This window comes from Dasypus novemcinctus, chromosome 1 (genome assembly GCF_030445035.2).
Source record: "Dasypus novemcinctus isolate mDasNov1 chromosome 1, mDasNov1.1.hap2, whole genome shotgun sequence".
NCBI classification, from domain to species: domain Eukaryota; kingdom Metazoa; phylum Chordata; class Mammalia; order Cingulata; family Dasypodidae; genus Dasypus; species Dasypus novemcinctus.
The window spans coordinates 186,173,575-186,195,495 of NC_080673.1; the positions used below are offsets into that span (position 1 = coordinate 186,173,575).

The 21,921-nt window shown below is 38.6% G+C and overlaps 1 protein-coding gene across 1 annotated transcript in view; it reads right to left on the reverse strand.

Annotated features, from left to right (window-relative positions):
- Nucleotides 1-21,921, reverse strand: part of LOC101446246 (cytosolic beta-glucosidase) — a 156,454-nt gene that overhangs the window by 65,636 nt on the left and 68,897 nt on the right. Inside the window, exons 2-4 of the mRNA XM_004477758.4 lie at nucleotides 21,616-21,843; nucleotides 9,176-9,972; nucleotides 8,357-8,480 (exon numbers count right to left, since the gene is read on the reverse strand). Coding sequence (XP_004477815.1) covers nucleotides 8,357-8,480; nucleotides 9,176-9,972; nucleotides 21,616-21,843 — 1,149 coding nt within the window. The remainder of the gene's footprint in view (nucleotides 1-8,356; nucleotides 8,481-9,175; nucleotides 9,973-21,615; nucleotides 21,844-21,921) is intronic.

Sequence of the window (21,921 nt, forward strand, 5' to 3'; positions counted from 1 at the left end):
GACTGCTACTAGGGCAGCAAACTTTGAACCCTTATTAAGACTGCTACTAGGGCAGCAAACTTTGGTCATGAAATGCTTTTGAAGTTTTTTACTTTATTATATTTATATATATTTTTAGATTTATTATATTTATTTCTCTTCTTCCCTGCCGTTGTCTGTCTCTGTGTCCATTCGCTGTGTGTTCTTCTGTGTCCACTTGCATTATCAGGAGGCACTGGGAAACTGCCTCTCTTTTTTGTTGCATCTTGCTGCATCAGTTCTCCGTGTGTGCAGCGCCACTCTTGGGCAGGTTGCACTTTTATTCATGCAGGGCGGCACTCCTTGCGGGGTGCACACTTTGTACATGGGGCACTCATATGCAGGGGCGCCCTTGTGCGGCAGGGCACTCCTTTTGCATGGCAGCACTGAGCCTGGGCCAGCTTACCACATGGGTCAGGAGGCCTTGGGAATCAAACCCTGGAGCCTCCCTATGGTAGACAGTCGCTCTATCAGTTGAGCCACATCTGCTTCCCTGAAGTTTTTTAAACTAAGGTCAAATGTAAGGCCAACTGCTCATTCAAAAGATCAAGAACACCTCCTGAACATCTTAGGAAGAAAAACATTTTAAAAGACTAAACCAGCATAGCCTCGACCACATAAAATAAGCAACAAATAAATGTATGCACTTAATATACACTTACTCGTGTTTTATGTAATGGTCTACTTCAGTGTTAGCCCACTTGATTTTACTTATAAAACACATGTGGCTTGACTTCTGCTCACATGAACATGGTCACTTAAAATAATTGAAGACTTTGAGCTGCATTTAAATCTATTAAAAAAATCAATTCCACTTGTCAGGAGGGGGAAAAGCAGTTATTTTATCAGCAGATGTGTTACATTCCTTCTCCCATAATCTGCCTTTCAGTCTCAAGCTCATTTATGGCTTTATGTTCACCTTCACTCACCAGCACCAATTAAAATTCTTCAGGGTTCAAATGCCTTTTCTTCCTCCACCTGCAATGGTTGTTGCATTTATCTCAGAAGTACACAGTGATTCCTATAATGGAATTTTACAAACAAGAGGGGAAATGTGGCTTAACTTTAGAATGGCTCAAAATAATCTCAGGTCATGAATCCTGTTTCTTTAGCAAATCTCTGTCACTCCTCATGCACACACAAGAAACTATGCTGTCGATGAGAAGATGACCTCATTCCGAGGTGGGCTTCCGACCCCCACCGCTGCACATAGCATTTCCACACAAGCCTTAAAAATTACTTTCTATTCCAGAAGACACTATTTTCATCTCTAACACCAGACTGATATTTTCATTGTGTTGAAGAAAATGCTACCTAAACAGTTACCTAGAGTAAAAGAAGCCCTGATTGGAATAAGCTCTGTGATAAAAAATTCTGAATAGAAAACAGACTTCAAATATATGAAATCTCTGCGCAAAATTATGACAGGCCTGCAAATCTGAAAATACTGCAATTTGATCCCTCCTTCAAATCAGAATCTCACCCAGGGACAACTGTTTCATGCGCAAGTTAAACTCAAGGAAAGTAAAAGTGCTGTCCTGCCTAACTGAATTAAATGATGCACTTATGACAAAGTTTAAAATCAGACTTAACTGCCTTAAAACTTGATAGAGTAGGTGACCCTTTCCATGATCATGTTTTGAAAGGTGATTTCACCACTCATGATTGTAACAGCTGGGATTCGTTCAGCTGGGGATTTTACACTAATGCTTTGAACTGATTTGTGCATTCAGTTTCCTCTCTGTGATTTTGTACTCTCCACAGTGACTTTGTCAGATTTAAATCTGAGGTGACCCTTCTGACTCTATGAACTCCAAATGATAATTTTCTCAAGAGAAGAAAAGTGAAGTTCATTTTCAATATGAGTGACTAGAAGAAGAAACACACTGATGGAAGGTCAAGAAAATGTTACCTGGGACCTGAATCAATATCAATAGAAACAGGGCACCAAAGAGCAAGTTAATTTTACATCTCAATAATAAAGGCGTTAAAATTTCAAATTAAGTACTTGGATGAGAAAAATGAAAAAAGTTTAAAAGAAAAGAAAGAAAGATCATTAATGATAATTCCTTAGAATTAATTTTATAGCCAAATAAATTATCGAGTTCTAATAAAATATGATCCTTGACATTCCTGTCCAGATAGAATATTTAGAGGGTCACAGAATTCTAAAGTTGGAAGGATCCCAAAAGATCAGACAGTCTTCTTTTTTCAAATGAAGAAACTGAGGCATAAAGAGATTAAGTACATTTATAGAGAGAGTTTAAGAACTTCAGCAAGTATTTCAATTATTGTCACCCAAACCATAGTTTAATAACAAAAGGTTATAATTAGCATCCAGATGTGGAATATAAATGCAGGAAAATTGTTCTCATAGGAATAAAAACCATTACTTTATTTTACTTTTCTAAAACTAGAAAAAGTACAGTGGTAGTTGAAATCTAATGTTTTACTGAAATTCTGAGGAGTAATTAAGTTTTCCTGCTAATCTAGACTCAGTCTTCCAGTCACTCATTAATCTTTTACTAAGCACTTACTGAATGCTAAGTACATAGCTCAAAACCCCCCAATTTTCCAGGTGGAATTTTTTTCTTTTAAAAAAATGATGAATAAAATCTTTCCACACGCTCCTGCATTTTTTTCTTGCTGAAAATGATTTTCTTCCTTCCTTTTAACGGTTATAATGGGTACTGTCTTCAAGAATCAGTGTCTCTCAAATTCCATCTCATTCAATTGTCTTATTCAACAAGCACTTAATTGTGACATGACTGCAATTTTGCAAGGATCCATGAATATGCTAAGGCACCATGTTTATGTTGTTAATAGCAACATTGCTAATTTTCTTCCACACAGTGTCAAACAGGAAAATTAAAACCATAGAATCCAGGAACTTAAGATTTTCAAAGGATGATGACCACCAACCCCCTTCTCTTTACAGTGGAAAACAGAGGTCAAAGTTATGTATTTTGGCCAGGCTAACGGACATCCTTAAATGAGAGTACAAAGTAGATGTATCAAATATTAAGAATAATGTCTAACGTTTTAAGGTATAATATATATTGACATAAATTATCTCATTTTATTTTCATAAACTAACTTGGGTTGGGCAGAAGATCGATTAACATTAGTCCCATTTTATAGGTAAGGAATTTGGCATCCCGGGCAAAGGTTAAGTGTGACACCAGATGGATAGGGGAGAAGAAATAGAGGAAGGACACCTGGCATATCTCTGTTTAAGGTTAACCCCGTAATCTCTGGTCATCTGAGCCTATGTGTGGTCTGAATACATTTATGTCAGTGGTACACAAAGAGTGGAAATTGTTTTCTCCATGACTTTTCAAATTCCACAAATCTGTGCACTGACACATACTAACAGTTCTTGTTCATGGCCTTCACATCTCCAGTCATCCTCCTCTCTGCTAGCAGGCAGCCAGTCCACCCCAAAGCAGTCTTGTTAGCTGTACCCAGTGAATCCAACACCCCACCCTGCACATATGGAAAGCAAAACAAATATATGTCATATAGTCTCTCCATAAAATGATGTGCTCTGTAAGGGCCAAGGTGGCAAAGGTCTCTTTCGAAAAGCAATCAAACAATAGTGGTGGAGTAGGAATCTACATTCAGATATTTAGGCCTCAGTTCTGAGCTTGCAATGAATTTCTAAGGGATTCGTTCTCTAAAAGGCCAGTGTATTAACCTTTGAGATCTCGCTTTAATTCTTAAGACTTTTTTGTGCATATTTAGAAAAACACAGGTGCTTAACACATTTTGTCTAGTTAAATGGGCCTCTGTGAGCTGAAATTGGCCTGGGCAGGTGGCTGCCAGGGTTGCGCTACTTTGGGAAATGGATGAATTTCTCCATTACCGGCTCTCCACGGGAAAGGGAAGTGGAGAGGGGGGAGAGAATGCTGACAGACAACAGCAGGGTGATTCTGTGCTCAGCATCTTGTCTTGGTGGTATACCCAAGCTGCAAGATTTATAACCTTCTTGTTACAATGTATCAGCTTCAACACTTTCAGTGAAGTCTTCAATAACTTCGATGACATCTTGCTGAGGGGTTTTGTCATTAAAAGCCTAAAGCTGGTCATTAACAAACCTTCTCTGCAATCATCTACTGCTGTGCTAACTCAGGCATGGATCTGGCTGGGAAGTTGGGCTGGCTCAGAAACTTTCCAGAAAGCTGCATTTTTTTTTTTTTTTTTCTGTGTAGGGAACATTTCTTTAGGGATAGAAAAGACAGTTCCTAATCATTTAATCATTTATTTCTCATTACCCATTGACTAACCCTTCTCTGATAGACACAACCAAATTCAACAAATGTATGGAGCCCTACGATATAACAGGCACAAGGCTTGGGGCTGAATATGTAATTACAAGTAAGACATAGTTCCATCTCTCAGAAGGTTCACAGGCAAAAAGAAAGAAAGAAAAAAAGTCAATGTTTACAGAACCCTTAGAAATGCACCAGTTTCTTTCCTGTGTTTGGGCTTTGTAAGCATTATCTTGATCATTCTTCAATACTTTCTAGAAGATGATGCTCTTATTAGCCCACTTTACAGAAGAGATGGCTGCTTAAGAATTTCCCCAAAGTTACTGAGCTTGCAAGTGACAGAACCAGGGTTCAAATGCATTCCTTGCCTGACTTCAGCACCCAAGCATATTCATTTACAGGACTGAGCCAGAAAGAAGGCAAAGTGCATGGCATTCCAAGTTGAGGGACAAACATGGACCAAGCTAAAGGCAGATACTTGCTGGATACTTATGAGGAACAGATTAGACACTGGTTCAAATCCCCTTTGAAGAGCTGTTAGGTTATGAGAGGATATTACCCATTGGCAATAACCTCCTCTGGCTTCATGCACTTCTTCACCTCCATAACAGCATTCATATTATAGAAGGATCCATTTCAAACATGCATGCTGCTCTGGAGAAAAGATTGTCATAAATGTATGAACGTACTAAAGATTCACACAATATGAGCAAAGCTTAACTATTTAAAGACACTGCTTCCCAAACATGTACAAAAATTCATGTGGCACCGCAATTCCAGCTACCTGGTTGCTTGACAACTGTTTCTGCTGCCAGTGATTTGATTTTCACTTAATCTGGCAACCTCTCCAATGGTAATAATAATTAGTGGAGGCTGCCTTTCCTGCCACAGAATTTAGACTGTAAATAACCAGAAGGCCAATGTCACAACATAAATCCAGAGTTTCCTCCAAAAGAAATGATGGAGAACCATGCAGAAATGGGAAAACATTTTAATTTAGGAGGGAAAAAAAGAATGGAAAAAATAACAACACTTGGAATGACACTTTAAAATAATAAGGAATATATGGAGGTGAAAGATATTTTCTTAAGGATGCATCTGTTTCAATAATAACTTTCACCATTGATTGAGGACCTAACTGTGTGCCAAGCAATGAGCTTGGGGCTTGTTACCCAATAGTTAATAAATTGGAGTCCTTACAACAACACTACCAAAGAAGGCATTGTCACCATTTTTAGAGATGGACAAATTGAGACTTGAAAAGGTCGAGCAGTTTTCCAAAGGCCACTCATTGAAGAAGCTGCAGAGCTGGAATGAAAGCCTGGTTATAGGTTATTCCAAGTTTTTGGTATCTCCATTATGCTGTTTTACTGTTATCTATATCGCAATAATTAAAATACAACCTATTTAAAGTGTTTAAATGAGGCAATAACTACAGAAGCATTAGCTGATGTTTTTTTCTTAGAGTGCCATTTTCCATCTCTTTTCTTTACTCCTTTCCCAAAAGGAAAGAGAAACATTAGCTTACTTTTTACTGCTCAATTAATTGCTGTGGGATTTTACCTGAAGAGATCAGGAAGACCTCCAGGAGGACGCTATTGATCCAACTATAGTGTCATTATGTGCCTGTCTAGACACGTGAGGTCGGAGGGAAGGCTCTGCTCGTGGGAACCACAAGCCATCATCCATCTGACTCCCCAGGTTTTGGAGGAGCTCTCACCTGCAGCGCTTCCCGTGAATGCCTTCCTTGGCTGTTATTGTTTTTAATTACTCACAGGGTGCTTCTTAGTAGTAAATTCTTGCCAATTAAAATCATCAGCGCTACCTCAGAGGAGTCTCAGGAAATCGATTAGTAAATTCAGCTCTGCTCCTCTGAGTTGAAAGATACAGGATATCTGAGCTTTGTCCAAGGTCATAGAATTTGTTGACTCTTTTCAGAGGCAACATGAAACACTTTGAAAGAATATATTCAAAACCAGACTACCAAAGGTGCGGAAGTTGTTTAGTGTGGTGGGACAAGCAAACACTTGGGGTCAATAAGTGCTGGATTCATAGATCACATCTAACATAATAAGAATAAGAAGACACGTTCTGCCTTGCTCCAGGAAATATTACTTAGTAACTTTGTGATCTTGAGAACATTGCTTAACCTATTTGAAACTCAGTTTTCTCATCTGTAAGGTGAAGGTAATGACCTCTAAGGTTGCTTAGGGAATGAAAGGAGATGATGGTAACAATAAGACTCCTTTTTATTCCAAGTGATAGAAACCCAATTAGGACAATTTACTTAGAGCACTTTATCATAAGTAAAGTCATATCTCATGGAACTCAAGGAGAGTAGCTACAGCTAGGTCAGAGAAGAACCGGAATCAGGGCTCGAGGGTCATCAGAAGCTCTCCCCATTTCTGCTCTCCACTTCTCTTGGTTCATCTGCATCTCTCATTCTCACAGCTCTTAAGCTAACATGGTGGGACAAAGCCATTAGTGCCCCAAATATATTTATAGGTTTTTATGCATATTTTAAAATTAGGATTCTCTTTCCTAACCCTGTTCTCCTCTCCTGCCCTTTAGGAATCCAAATTATCTCATATATTCCACCCTTGCCTTAAGTCCCTCTTCTATCTTTAAATTGTCTTAGTTTCAAGTTCACTGCTGAGTTTTTGGCATTAAACATGTAAGGGATTGTGTGAAGTACTTAAAACTATTTCAGAGAGCTACGAGATGCCCCTATAAGATTATCACTAAACAAAGCATTGGGCAGGGAATGAAGAAAGCCAATTTCTATTTTTATCTGTATGCCCCAAAATTCATAGAACAATTCTGGGCAAATGATTTGTGCTCCTTGTATCCATTCATAAATCTGCCCACATGGTAACTGGCCTACCTCTCTCTTGGGATGAAGAGGATCCTGTTAGAGTCCTATCTCTTGAAATAAAGCCTGGGAGCATCCGTGAATTAACCATGAATGGGGCACACTTGCAGGGAGTGGAGAGGAATCTCAAGAAACTGGACTTTGTCACTCTCAGATGTTAATTCCCACCCAGAAGAAGAATCTGCTCTGAGTGTAATAGGAAATAATTATTTTGCTTGAATCAAATTGTAGGAATCCAGTTGTCCTCAGAATAAACTCCAGACCTGAGTGAAGGATGGGGTCAATATATTTCAGGTTTTGGGAAGAGACCATTCTGAATCATTTTCCAGAATTTCTTCTGGCTGACCGTAGGATATTACTGAAAAATTTTGGAAAAAATTATTCCAGTATGTTTCAAATAGGATGATGAGAGGAGTGTGCCAATGATGGTAAAAAAGAATTTGAAAGTCTAATTTTGTCTTGGATTTTGTTGCTATGATATGAATCCTTCATATGGAAGAAGAATTAAGTTTAGGAAGCAACAGCAATGTTTGATGAGTTAACTAATGCATGGAAGTGAAGTGGTCTAGAAAAGTGAATGTGAAATAAAGTTTATTCCATCACATTTGTTTTCAACTATGAAGAAAATTCTATGGGGATAAAATATTTTCCAGAAAAACAATATCCTGAAACACATTTTACAGATTCTACATAATAAAAAGTGTTTCCGACTGGGCTGGTTGGTTACAGCTTAAAGGAAATATACATTGATCCAAGGCACATGCCACTTTGAGGTTTATTGCCCAAGGGCTTAATTTGGTCCCTTTAAAATCCTGTCAACTTGTTTCTTGGTAGTTAGGATATTAAAATATGCTAATAAGCATGCTATACTTGGTCAGTGCTAATCTTTTTGTAATGACAAATATTTTCTCCAAACAGTCACCCCTTCCATTCATGTCACCTTCACCCAGGAGTCAGAAAATGCTGAAGACAGTTGCTTTTTACTTGATTAAATTTCCAGAGGTTGAAACTAAGCCAAAATCCTCACCTTCCTTTTTCCTAAATAGTTTTTCTTCCCTCCCCTAATTACATAGCTTTACACTGATTTACATGAATTTCAGCTCTCAAAATCATTGGTCTTTACTGAATGCAAATAGGCACATAGGAAAATTATATTAAGTTTGCACAATTGATCTTTCATCACTTCAAATGATACCTTTGAACACTTCCTGAAATGTCTGTTTGAAATACTCCCAGCGCTGAGTGTCATCAAGAGTTGCAGGGTCACCCTGGGGAAACCCATTCTCAGTGATGTAAATTACAGGGTTATTATACATATCCTAGAACAAGAAAGCAGAAGTTTTATTCCAACAGATGCTTTAAAAGAAGCCCATAAAATCATGTGCATTACCCTCTATCTTTTCTAAGCTACAACGCAAAACTAGTTTTCATTAAATTGCACTGACCCTATTAACTTAATTTTCCACGCACTGACCTTTCATCACTAACAATGGAAAAGCAAAACTGTGAAAATGTCCATGAAGACAGTCAAATGACTCTTATTAAATGAGAGGACAGAAATATCTTTCTTCCATCAGCATCTGCTGATTGTCACTGCTCCTTCACTCCTTGGTCCCTCCAGCAGCTACATTCTCTATAGGCCCCCTGGAGGGGTCCTGACAATTTTCATTTCAGCTACCTGAATGCCATCCAGTGTAAGTGAGACTCAAAAGGGAGCCAGGTATCTTAACAATTAGTATCTCTTTTAAAAATCACAGTTTTGACATTTCCAAGCTATTACTATAGCCATGACTAACTTTGACAACAAATCCTAATTTTTGACCATTGGTTTTGAAACTCTTTATCAGCTAGTAACCTCTCACCAACCATCACTTAAATCTTAATCTGCTTTTCTCAGGTCAATAAACGTTCATGCTGTTGCCTAAAATCCCTCTCTTTTTCAGGTCAACACATACTTGTCTTCTCCCCCTCACATATTTAGGTATACATGTACACAAACAAATGATGTACTTACCGCAATGTATTTCAGTAATTTACGTATTCCCCATGGCACCACATAGACCCACTTCATATTTTTCCAAGACGGATGTGTAGAAAGCTCAATTTCTGCATCAAAGAAAACACCCAGTTCTGCTTTCTTGTTTTCCTGGTGCTTGACTAACCGAGTTGTATAATAATGCACAGCAAAGAAATCAGCAGTGCCTTTAATCATTTTCTTCTCTTCTTCTGTAAATTCTGGAAGCCTTGATGATGGATAGCCTTGCTTTTTACTCATGGAGGCAACCTGGGACTTGACAACTTCAGGATAATCACCATCAATAAATATGGGCTTAGCAAAGAAGTCCACGAGGAAGGCAATGGCTCTTTGAGCAGCTTCCCGGTCAGCCAGAGAATCAGGATCTGCTGGCTCCACCCAGCCACCAAAAATTGTTATGGACACCATACCTTTCTGCTCTTTTCTGAATAAGGAATCATAGCTGTGCCAGGATCTGGCATGAGCCTTAATCAAATTATGAGCTGCTTGATAACCTCCAGTTCCAATGTGAGGCATGCATGGAGGAAATACACCAATATCATATGTTAGCAGGGAAAAAATATTAGGTTCATTTATGGTGATCCACTGCTTGACTCTATCCCCAAAAGTGCTGAAGCAAAACTGAGCATATCTGTCGAAGGAGTCAATGATTGCCTCTGATAACCAGCCTCCTTGGTCTTCCAAAGCCTGAGGCAAATCAAAATGGTAGAGGGTCACGATGGGTATAATTCCATTTGCTAACAAATCATCAATAATCTTGTTGTAGTAGTCAATTCCTAAAAAAAAAAAGTATGGGAAGAAAAGTTATTTTTAGGACGTTTGCAATATATTTTAAAAGGAAGAGGATTGGGAAGAATATTCTAAATGACTTTTATTCAAAATAAGTGTTAATTGGGTCAGACATTATTTTGTAGATACAATCAGTTAAAGTCTTGGAAGAAACACGATGAGTTCCAAAGAAGACTGACTGATCATAGAGGAAGAGCATGATGGGATAACATGAATGGAAGATGTATGTTCTGAAATGCATACATTTAGGCAAGTTGCTGCCACATAATTTTGTATTATTTTAATACTTACTGAAATGATTTTATGTGTTTGCTTGCTTGTTTTTTTCTCCTAGACCCATTAGAGTACAAGATCCATGAGACCACAGGCTTTGCCTAGCTAATTCACCACCGGATCCCCAAATCCTAGAACACTATCAGAAACTTATTTGTCAAATGATTGGATGGTTCTCATAGGTACTAAGTATAAAATAAAGGAATTGAGCCAGTTGACTAAATGCTTTTCTAGACCCATCAGTCTCACAAGTCTAGGAGGAGAGACACACAGAGTGTGAAGGAAAGCTCAGCATCTGTCCCAGAATGTGGGTTACTCGGGCAGATAGCCCAAGGTTTGGAGCAGTAAGGGATAGAGTTGGGCATTTGCTCTGTAATTCTGACAGTCCAGGAACACATAGCCACTGCTGGTGGTCAGCTGATTCTTGCTTGACTTCGTGTATGCAAGAGGGAATTTCAGGAAGGTTGCAGAGTTCAGAACAATGTTACTGAAATGAAGATGCTCCACCTGAGAAACAATGCAAAAGATATTGGGCCCAGGCTAAAGTTGACTCTGAACATGGAAGAGAATTTATGAGAAAGGATTTTATTAGTTCTTGATGTGATTTTGCATCTGAGAATTTGGGGAAAAAACCTAAGTTTAAAAGAAAGAAAGTACCCTATTTTGAGAGGGTGTTTTCTGTATAAGGATTGTACATTCATATGTAGAATTGTGTCACACTGAAAGTGTGCCTGGAAGAATGGTCCCATTCCTTAGTATTTTTCCATTTTAAAATAATAATAATTCAGCCTTTTGCATGAATTTTGTTCATTTGTCTATTCCTTAAATGCACATTTACAGGGAAACTACTATATGCTTAACATATAAAGCATAAACAAGATAAACACTGTCCTTGTCCTCATGCAACTTATATTTTAGTAGGAAGTTCAAATAAATACATAAACAATTACAATGTGGTAATTGACTTAGTTATTAGGTACAGAATGCTACGGAAACACTTGAAAAAGGTACCTTTCCAAAACTCAGGTCTTTGAGAATGTGTTCTGAAAGCAACACAGAATAATTGTTTTAAGAGTAGATTACGGGAAACGGACTTTGGCCCAGTGGTTAGGGCGTCCGTCTACCACATGGGAGGTCCGCGGTTCAAGCCCCGGGCCTCCTTGACCCGTGTGGAGCTGGCCATGCGCAGCGCTGATGCGCGCAAGGAGTGCCGTGCCACACAGGGGTGGTCCCCGCGTGCCACACAGGGGTGTCCCCCGCGTAGGGGAGCCCCACGCGCAAGGAGTGCACCCATAAGGAGAGCTGCCCAGCGCGAAGGAGGGAGCAGCCTGCCGAGGAATGGCGCCGCCCACACTTCCCGTGCCGCTGACGACAACAGAAGCGGACAAAGAAACAAGACGCAGCAAAAAGACACAGAAAACAGACAACCAGGGGAGGGGAGGGGAATTAAATAAAATAAAAATAAATCTTTAAAAAAAAAAAAGAAAGAAAGAAAAAAAGAGTAGATTACGGCTCCTAGCTGCCTGGATTTGAATCCCAGCTCCTTTACCTACTAGCTCAGTAACTTTGGTCAAGGTACTTTGTCTCTCTAAATTCTCTTTCTTCATCTGTATGATGTGGTTAACAATAGAAACACACTTAATTGAATTATTCTGAGAGCTTAATAGTAATTTTATTGTTGTGCAAGTTAATAAATGGAACGCAGGTATCATAGTTCTTAGCATATGGTAAGGGCTCAGTACAAGTTTGCTATCACTCTAATAATTATTATTAAATAATATATTGTTATTATGATTACCATTAATGACATCTAAGGGGATAATTAAAAAAGGAATATATATTACCACATAGGACAAGGAGGAAAGAGTGATCAAGGATGAGAAAAAGGAGAAACAACTGTGTAAAAGATCAAAAAAGCTATGAAAATACACAAAGCTTACCCAAAGGAGAACAAACAATAGCCACTTATCCTATAGCAAGGGAGTCAGGCACCATCACTTACATTTGACAAAGACTAAGAGATTGTCCAGAGATTGGGAACACTTTAGGGTAAGAAAAAAAAAGAAAGGTTAGGCTCTAGTTATGCTCTGATTAGAGGTTACTGGCATGGGAAAGCAGAAGCAAGCTGATTTGGTCCTGAGTTGGAAGCAGGGATAAAAAAATAGAGAGATTGACAATCATCAACCAAGTCCTGACTGTTCTGATTGCTGCAGAGGTTTTACTTTGGCTTCCTTGGCTTCCTCTGTGGGTCAGAGTTGTATTGTCATATATGGCCTCATCATTTTCCATTTGTACATTCATTCACTCAGAGAGAAAGGTGTTGTTCATTCTAGGAATGGAACTTTCAATATAAAGAGACCCTATAGCTCAGTAGAACAGAAATAAGAATCATGATAGGTAGGCAGGGTAAGCATAGGCCAAGTTATGCAGTCATGTGTTGTCTGTCTATATCTCTGTCTGTATGTGTATTTTATCAGCTGCCACTTATTTTGCTAACTGAAATATAATGTGAACCATGCATAACACCTTGGAAAACCCATATGTATGTTATTACCCTCTTGTTAGGCAGAATAAGGGCCTCCCAGAGATGTCCATGCCTGAATCCATGGACCATGGCAGTATGCTACCTTACATGGCAAAAGAGACTTCACAAGTATGGTTAAGGTTAAGGACATTGAGATGTGCTGATTATCCTGGTTGATGCATGTGGGACCAATCTAATCACACAAGTCTTTCATAGGAGAAGAGGCAGGCAGAAAGGTGGGTCAGAGATATGCAATGACAGAAAAAGAAGCAGGAGAGATTTGAAGCATGAGAGAGACTTAACCCACCATGGCGACTTTAAAGATGAAGGAAGGGAGTAATGAGCCAAGAAATGCAAGAGACCTCTAGAAAGCTGGGAACCACCCTCAGCCAACAGCCAGCAAGGAGACAGAACCTCAGTCCTACCACCACAAGGGGCTGAATTCTCCAACAAGCTGAATAGGCAAAGAAAGAGATTCTCCTCTGTGCCTTCAGAAAGAAATGCAGTCCGACTGACACCTTGATTTTAGCTTAGTGTGACCTATGTCAGATTTCTGACCTAAAAAACTGTAAGATGAATACATTTGTGTTGTTTTGAGCTGCTAAATTTGAGGTAATTTGTTACAGCAGCAATAGCACACTAATACATTCATCAAAGTATATAGAAGCTATCCTTTCTCTCTCAATGAAAGAAAATTCTACTATCCTATCTCTTGGTCTCAGTAAGCCCAAATTTCCTCACTTGTAAAATGGAATATCCAATTATGGATGATACAATAATCTTGGTACTGGCATATATGAAAAAGTTCAAAGTCAGGCCCTTGTATTGATTTTGAATATAAAATTAATGTCATCTTTCATTTATTGCACTCATACTTTTTATCAGATATTATACAATTTGTTTAACCCTAGCACTAAGACTAAAAGGTGGACAAACATATTCCCATTGAGTATATGAGGAAACAAAATCAGAGTAAGTGAGTTTTGGGTTTCAAGGAGCCACATTGTCAAATGGCACAACCAATATTTACACCCAAGTCTATCTAACTATGAAGACTGAGCGGTTCTCACTATGACTCACAACTTCTCATGTTTACTAATGTTTCAGAACCAGAAACAATGCAACTCTGTTTTACAAAGCTTTTAAATCCCCTGCTTTGGACCTAATTCACAATAACAGAACCTATTGTTTTTTCCTTTTTGTTGGGAATTAATGATTAACAATGCAAAAGCAGTGAAATTCAGAGAGCATGACATGCTTCAGTTGAATTAAAGATAAATTAATTTTCAGTAGACCTTCTTTTCTTACTCAATAACCATGGTAAAACAACAGAACATTGCATAGTTAATATTTAGCGTTCTAAAATTGAGCACTATACTCTGATTTGTAAATTTCATTCAATGTTATAAGGAAACTTTCTCATGAGATAATGGAGTGAGATTTTTAAGAGCAGAGTTCCAAAGGTAGACAGCTCAGTCTAAGACTCATGGGCAAATCACTTGGTTTCTTTACGCCCAAGTTTTTTCTCATCTATACAATGGGAATATTAATAGTGCCACCTCATGTGTATTGTGAATATTGAATAAGAAGAAATTGTCAAAGGGTTCTGTAGCCTGGTTTATCAGACTGGTACAATTCCATGATAACTAATTCTCTGAATAAATGTATATTTCTAAATGATCATCTGTTAACAATCTGGGGATCATGAAACTTTGAGAGGTCATTTGGGCCCTATTCTGCTTCTGGATATTTGGGACAGGATTGATAATCTTCAAGATTCAAACTTCCCTAGCCTTCTTTCATAGTCACTACCCTCTTCACTGTTTCAGCTAGCCACATTTCTTCTATTTGCTTCTTGAAAATATGAAGTGCTCTTGAATTGGAGCTCTTTTGACTGGAAGGAACAGAAACTCATCCAAATTAACTTAAAGATAAAGGTGGCATTGAGGGCAGGTGACTGGTAGGTGTGGGATGGTGTGGGCATGATTTGAAATGATCAAAAGATACCATTTATCCAATAACAGAAAATTACTGCAATTAGAAGTCAAGGAATTTAAAGATGGGAAGTGAGAATCTTGGTCTCTCAGGGAAGATTTGTCTCCAATCCTTGCTACTCTTTACACATTTGCTCCTTTCTCCTCCTTTTTGAACCAGCTTTCTTTATATACCCAATTTAACATGGTCTCAAAATGGCCATTCAATCCACCAAAGCAACCTCAACAGCTCCAGTGCCAACCACCAACCAACTCAGCTTTTCAGGGCCTCAATTCTAAACATCCCTGAGAGAGGAAGATAATTGACCAAGCTCGTCTGTTTTATCAATGAAGTCACACAAGTTATAAGTCACAGGGAAATGTGTCTTTCCCAAACCAATCAGCTTTGAATAGCAGTGGAGCAAGTTATATAAAACAAAGAAGTGGGGAAATACTCTTAGAAGATGTGGTCGGAACTTGCAAAGATGACATGTCCAGTTCAGAAAATAACTGAACTGGAATTCCACCCAGTCAAGATATAAACATCTTGACTGAGTGCCTACCACAAGTCAAGCATATGATAACTTATGATTTTGTTCCCCTGGTTTACTCCTTTTGAGATTCACATTACTAATTTCTTAAATTACTCCCAGGATCTATTGCCACATGATTTGAATAAGTTTATTTTTGCTGTTGTAACAAATTATCCAAATATTTAGAGGCTTTAAATAGCACATATTTATCTTACAGTTCTGGAGGCAGAAGCCTGAAATGGTTCTCACACCAACAAAATCAAAGGGTCAGAAGGGTTTCCTTTCTTCTAAACTCTAGGGTATAATCTGTTCCCTTGCTTTTTCCAGCTTCTAGAGACCACCCACATTTCTTGGGTCATGGTCCCTTCCTCCAACATCAAAGTCAGCAGCACAGCACCTCCTCTCCTGACTTCTCCTTTAGTCCATACATCTTTTCTCTTACTTTGTTTGGCTTACTGCCTTCCTCTTAGAAGGACCCCTGTGATTACACGGGACCCATCCAGATAATCCAAAATAATTTCCACATCTCAAAATCCCTAATTACCTTTTACCATGCCTTTAGAATAATATTTTCAGTTTCTGAGGATTAGCTTATGGACATTTTTGAGGGAGCATTATTTTGCCTACCACACTGCCCAGTACAGACAAAGAGATTAATAAATATTTGTTAGTGAATTCATTTACCATTGCTGCTAAATGCACTCATAGTTTAAATCTTACATGAACAATAAGAAAGTCTGCATAAACATTCATTTTTTTCATTCAGTACTTGGGACTCCTACTAATCATCTGAGACTTACATTTGTGGCAGATATTAAAATGTACTTGAACAGTCGAGAAATGCAGAAAGATGTTATTGCAGTTGCCAGCTCAATTTCTTCTTGTTAAACTTTGAAAACTTGACATTTCAAACAGAAAGGCTGTGTAACAATTCCATTTTGTAAAATATTCTAGTTTGGAAACAAGATTTTACACATTTCCAAATGTACCTATAATCAAGCTTTAAAACAGGTAGTCAAAGAATACACAAAAGGGATTCTTTGGAAAAGATAATGACACAGGTTTTCTAATTCTTGACTTGCTCTTCAGAAAGTATTTAAATGGAAAAAACAAATGATGGCCTTTCTGAGTTAAAACTCTTCCAATTGCTTCAACAGATCACTGCACCAGAGTGAGCAACTACTTATTGAAATTCTGTCTGCTGGAAGCACCCTGAATGCCCTCTTGTTCAGGGTAAAGTCTGTAATATTAATCAGCTGTGCCATTCCAGAAACTGGGGCCAAACACAGAGAGCTGAGTGCTAAGGGCACGTGAGCCCAACGTGAGATTTTCACAATTTCCGGTACTGTTCTGGCAGCGCTAGTGATTACAGCCCAACCACTACTGCCCTCCAGCTTTTTTGCTTTCCTCCATTTAGATGGTTACCTCTAAGGTTGATCTCCATGAATTTCGGTGGTTCATAGATTAGTTTTATAAAGCTTGATATGGTGACATATTGCCTGAGTACAGGTCCATAATACCTTAGCTGAAAATCTTGGGGCCGAAAGTATTCAGAATTTTTGGACTTTGAAAGGTACTGTGGGAAGCGAACTTGGCCCAAAGGATAGGGCATCCACCGACCACATTGGAGGTCCGCAGTTCAAACCCTGGGCCTCCTTGACCCATGTGGAGCTGGCCCATGCACAACGCTGATGCGTGCAAGGAGTGCCCTGCCACGCAGGGGTGTCCCCCACATAGGGGAGCCCCACGCACAAGGAGTGCACCCTGCAAGAAGAGCCGCCCAGTGCAAAAGAAAGTGCAGCCTACCCAAGAATGGTGCCGCACACACAGAGAGCTGACACAGCAAGATGATGCAACAAAAAGAGACACAGATTCCCAGTGCCACTGACAACAACAGAAGTGGACAAAGAAGAACACGCAGCAAATGGACACAGAGAAGAGACAACTGGAGTGGGGGAAGGGGAGAGAAGTAAATAAAATAAATCTTAAAAAAAAAAAGGGCACATGCAAATAAATTATAAATAACACCCCCAGCAGACCTAAATCAGTGTCCCTTGATCAAATACATGAATAGTTCTGCAGTAAGATATACAAATATTTGCATCAAGCTCAATAAACTGCAATGATAGAGTTTTCACTTCAGTTCAAGTCAGCTTTTGTTGCCATATTAGTTTTAGAAACAATAAAGTTAAAAAAAAAAAAGAAAGATAATGTCTAGAGTCATATGGATTTTAAAATTTCAGATAAAGGATAGTGCCCTTGCTTTATGAGTTGATGGTTTTTGTTTGTTTCCCTGTTGCTTATCATTCAAATGGAAGCTCAGTGAAAACGAAGTTCCTAGAATCATGGAACATAACAATGGGAAACATTTTAGTGTTGTAGTACCTCCACTTCATTTTATCAATGAGAAAATATAGCACAGGGAGCACAAGTGGTCAGTCAAGGAGGTAAACCAGCGGTAGACAGAATTCTTTCACCTGAGGTGAAACCAGTTCTAACTAAATTTACGTCCAGCCTAAACCTCAGGGTATCATTAATTCCTTATTACAGAAGTCCCTCACTCAAAGGACAGTTGTGAGAATTAAATCAGCAAAAGCAGATGCAACACTTCACAAAATGAAACACATATACTATATGCTCAATAAAAGGAACCATTACTATTCATAGAGTGATTTTTATGATATTAACCAATTTACTTCAGTAAATGTTGAAATCTTTTCTGCAAAGCACTGGAAGTAGATTACAGGGATGAACAAAGCAAAGTTATGTGATCATTAGATTGTAAGCATTCCAAGGGCTTCTTATCACGTTATAAACCTAGCACCATCCCTAAAATGCATGTTCATTAGACAGAATTAAATAAGAGATGTTCACAATCTAGTTGGGGGTACAAAAACAGTAACAATGAAGGATGTGAGAAGTGCTCCAAGGGCACAAAATGCCATAGGAATAGAAAAAAAGTGATTTCTTCTGGCTTGGAATAGAGAAGATTTAAAGAAGAGGAGGCATTTGAACTGGGCTTTAACAGGGGACTAGGCTTTCAGCAAGAATAGTTGGGGTTTAAGGAAAGGCCATTCTAGGAAGGAGGAAGAACTTAAGAAAATCCCTACAAAGATAGAAAATTGCATGGTATGTTTAAGAGGCAGTGGGCTATATGATTGGTCATAAGCATGGGAGAATTTCCCCCTGTAAAGTTTCGGGGGTAAGTTAAGACTAAGTCAAGTAGAACCAGGAATGATATGCGAAGGAGTGCAGACTCTGTTTATTGAGGTTTGGGGACAACTAGTTTTGTTTTTTTTTTGCTTTTGCTTTGCTTTTATCAGTAGATAATCCAAGCTAACATAACTTTAGCAAAACTTGAGAAAAATTGCCTTGGCAGCACACTGTAGAAAGGATTTAAGGGCAGAAAGAGAGAGAAAATAGGTAGACGTTAAGGGTATATCAAAAAGTCCTTGAGTAGGATGATGAACACCTATACTAGGGCAGGAGCAGAGGAGGGGAGAAGTTGAACAGGCATAACAAGAATGGATCACTCTTGGCAACCAATTAGATGTAGGAAGCAAAGAGAAGTAAGAATTCAAGATAGCTCATAGGTTTTAAACTCTGGGGTGAGGTGGTACCAGAAGTAAGTAATGGTACATATGTTGAGTTAGGAAGGTAGAAAATTAAGAGTTCATTTTTTAACTGAACAACAAATTATCTCCTATTCAAAGTCAAAAACTAATTCTGGCCAATAATGTCATGAAAGCATACTTTCAACCAACAGCACTTAGTCATGGGTTAATGTCTTTAGAATCCAGGGATTGCCACATTAATCTTGGGTTGTCCCTTTTCTGGGGATGCTACTCAAAGATTAGATGTGAGTCTATAAGTTGTAGCTCCATTTCACACTGCCAGAAAATATCCCACCTTACATAAAAGGAATATTGCAAGTGCAGAAGGTTATGTAGGAGTTAGTATTATGCATTGTTCTTATTAAGTAGGAAATCATATAATTTCCTTAAAAACTTTTGTTTCAGTGAAAGCTTTTGGGGCTGGGGCTAATGTGAAGCAAGCAAATGCACTCAATCTCAAGTTCATGCAAGTGCCCAGACTGCACTTTTGAGACCGTAAGAATAAGTGCTTGTTTAAATTTTGTGCTTCGATTCCTTCCTTGTCTCACCCCTATTCTGGCCCTAAGAATAGTGTGAAATTCTTTCCAAGATAAAATAACACTGTGTTCTTTTTCAGGAAGCCATTAGAGTTGTACTGCAGAGTCTGGAAATAAAGGGCCAGATTGGAAATATTTTAGGCTTTGCAGGGCCATACAATCTCTGTTCTAACTACTCAATTCTGCAATTCATTGTGGAAAAAAGTAGCCATAGACAATATGTAATTGAACGTGCATAGCTCTGTTTCAGTAAAACTTTATTTACAAAACCAGGAACCAGCACAATAAATAAAGGCTCAGACAGGGGTGCTTCTGAGGGTTCTAGAAACATCTGGACACTATAGGCAGAGCACACAATTTCATGAAGTCAACTCCCCATCGGTGGGCCTTACCTTGGACAGAGTTAGACTCATTTATAATTTTCCTACACAAGATTCTTCTACTCCTTTTATTTGAACTGATAACTAGCACAATATCCATTAAATACATGTCCCAGAGACTTAAATCTTTGGCCTGTTCATATGCCAGCTGAGCTCTGGAATTTCAGCAGAGTTGCAGTTAACACCTTCTCTCCAGTTCATAAGACTCACCCAGGACAACTAACAAAATGGTGATGATGGACAAAGCTCATCCCAAAAAGAAAAGAGTATCTACAACTGCAAGGAAAACAGTTTCTTCCATCTGCTCCATATGGTCTAAGCTCCCTCTCAATCTGAAGCAGAGTGGGCAACACCATCCCAAAAGCCTCCAGACTGAGAAATGAACAAACATAAGGGGGAATGCAACCATGGACCAAAATAAACTTATTATTGTAGCAGTGGAAGAACTTGTAGCATTGATGTAAAAGTAATGGTTACCAGAGGTTCTGAGGGGAGGAGGAGAAAAGAATAGGTGGCACACAGGGCATTTTTAGGGCACTGGAATTATTCTGTATGCTTTTGCAATGATGGATACAGGCCATTCATTATACATTTTGTCAAAATCTATAAAATTGTACAGTGTAAAGTGTAAACCATAATGTAAACTATTGACCATAGTTAGCAATGCTTCAATATTTGTTCATCAATTGTAGCCAAAGTACCATAAGCATGTAAGATATTATTAATAAGGGAAAATGTGAGGGGGTGGTTGGGTATATGGAAATCCTCTATATTTCTGATGTAACCTTTCTGTAATCTAAAATTTCTTTAAAAATAAAGTTAAAAAAAATTTTTAAATAAAAATAAATAACTAAATTGTAAAAAACAGGCCTCAGGCTAGATTGGACATTTAGGGCATAGTTTTCCAACCCTCATTTTGTAGAGGATCTAGCCAAACTTTAGAGTTAAACTCCAGACCCAACAGATACCAAATACGTGGATTTGGACATACGCTTCTTTAAAATCTGATAATTATACCTTCTTGACTGATTGTAAGGATTAGAGAAAATGTATGTAAAATGGCTCATATTAGTAGACATTCAACATGCAGTGATCTTTTAATTACAAGCCATAATAAGAATAATAGCTAACACTTATTGAAAGTTCGTTCCATGCCAGACACTGTGTTAAGCACTTTGCAAAGATTATTTCACTTAATCTTACAATTCTCTGAGGTAGGGAGTTTAACTATTATTATAGTATCCCTTTCTACTCATGGGGAAACTGAGGCACTGAGCAGTGCCCAAGAAATACCTACACAGATTGAAAGTGTTGTACCTGGCACTTATCCCAAGTAAATGGACTCCAGGGGCCTTGGTGCTTACCTCTGTGCTAGATAAGTGGCCCCTCCAATTCAGCTCCTATTGAAATGCTCAGAATCATCTCAAGTTCTGCAGAGCTTTTCATAACTCATCATTACACAACGGAAAATAGTTTAATACAACAACTTTTGGAGATTTGCCTTCAGGTTAAGGCACAGATAATATCTTCAGTAAATAAAACATTTATTCCAACCCCCCTCGTACCCATCTCTTCACACTCACCTACACCCACCAGAAGATCCAACAGTAAAAAGAAACCAGAACATTCTTGAGAAAGCGAAAGCAAACCCATTCCAAAAAAATGTATCACATTATCACTCTAAAAACTTGCAACCTCAAAGCTACATTGCAAGATAACATACTAGATTAATTATGCCAGACTGCAGCAATAACCTTGAATTAAAGCTGCAACCTTCTATTTTTAAGAAACACTTGCCTTTCTGGTTGATGAAACCTGTCGTCCCATCAGGTAACAGACGTGACCAGGAAAGAGAGAAGCGGTAATGAGTCAATCCAAGCTGTTTGATACATTTCAAATCTTCCTCCCACAGAGTGTAGCTGCCACAAGCTACATCGCCAGTCTGGTTCTTGAAAACTCTCTCTCCTCCCTGATGGGTGAATGTGTCCCAGACACTCAGGCCTTTTCCATCTGCATTCCAGCCTCCTGAGAAAAAGAAGAAAATGAAACAGTTACACTCTTGACATCAAGAGGCAATGTGGAATGTAAATATTTGTCGCCAAA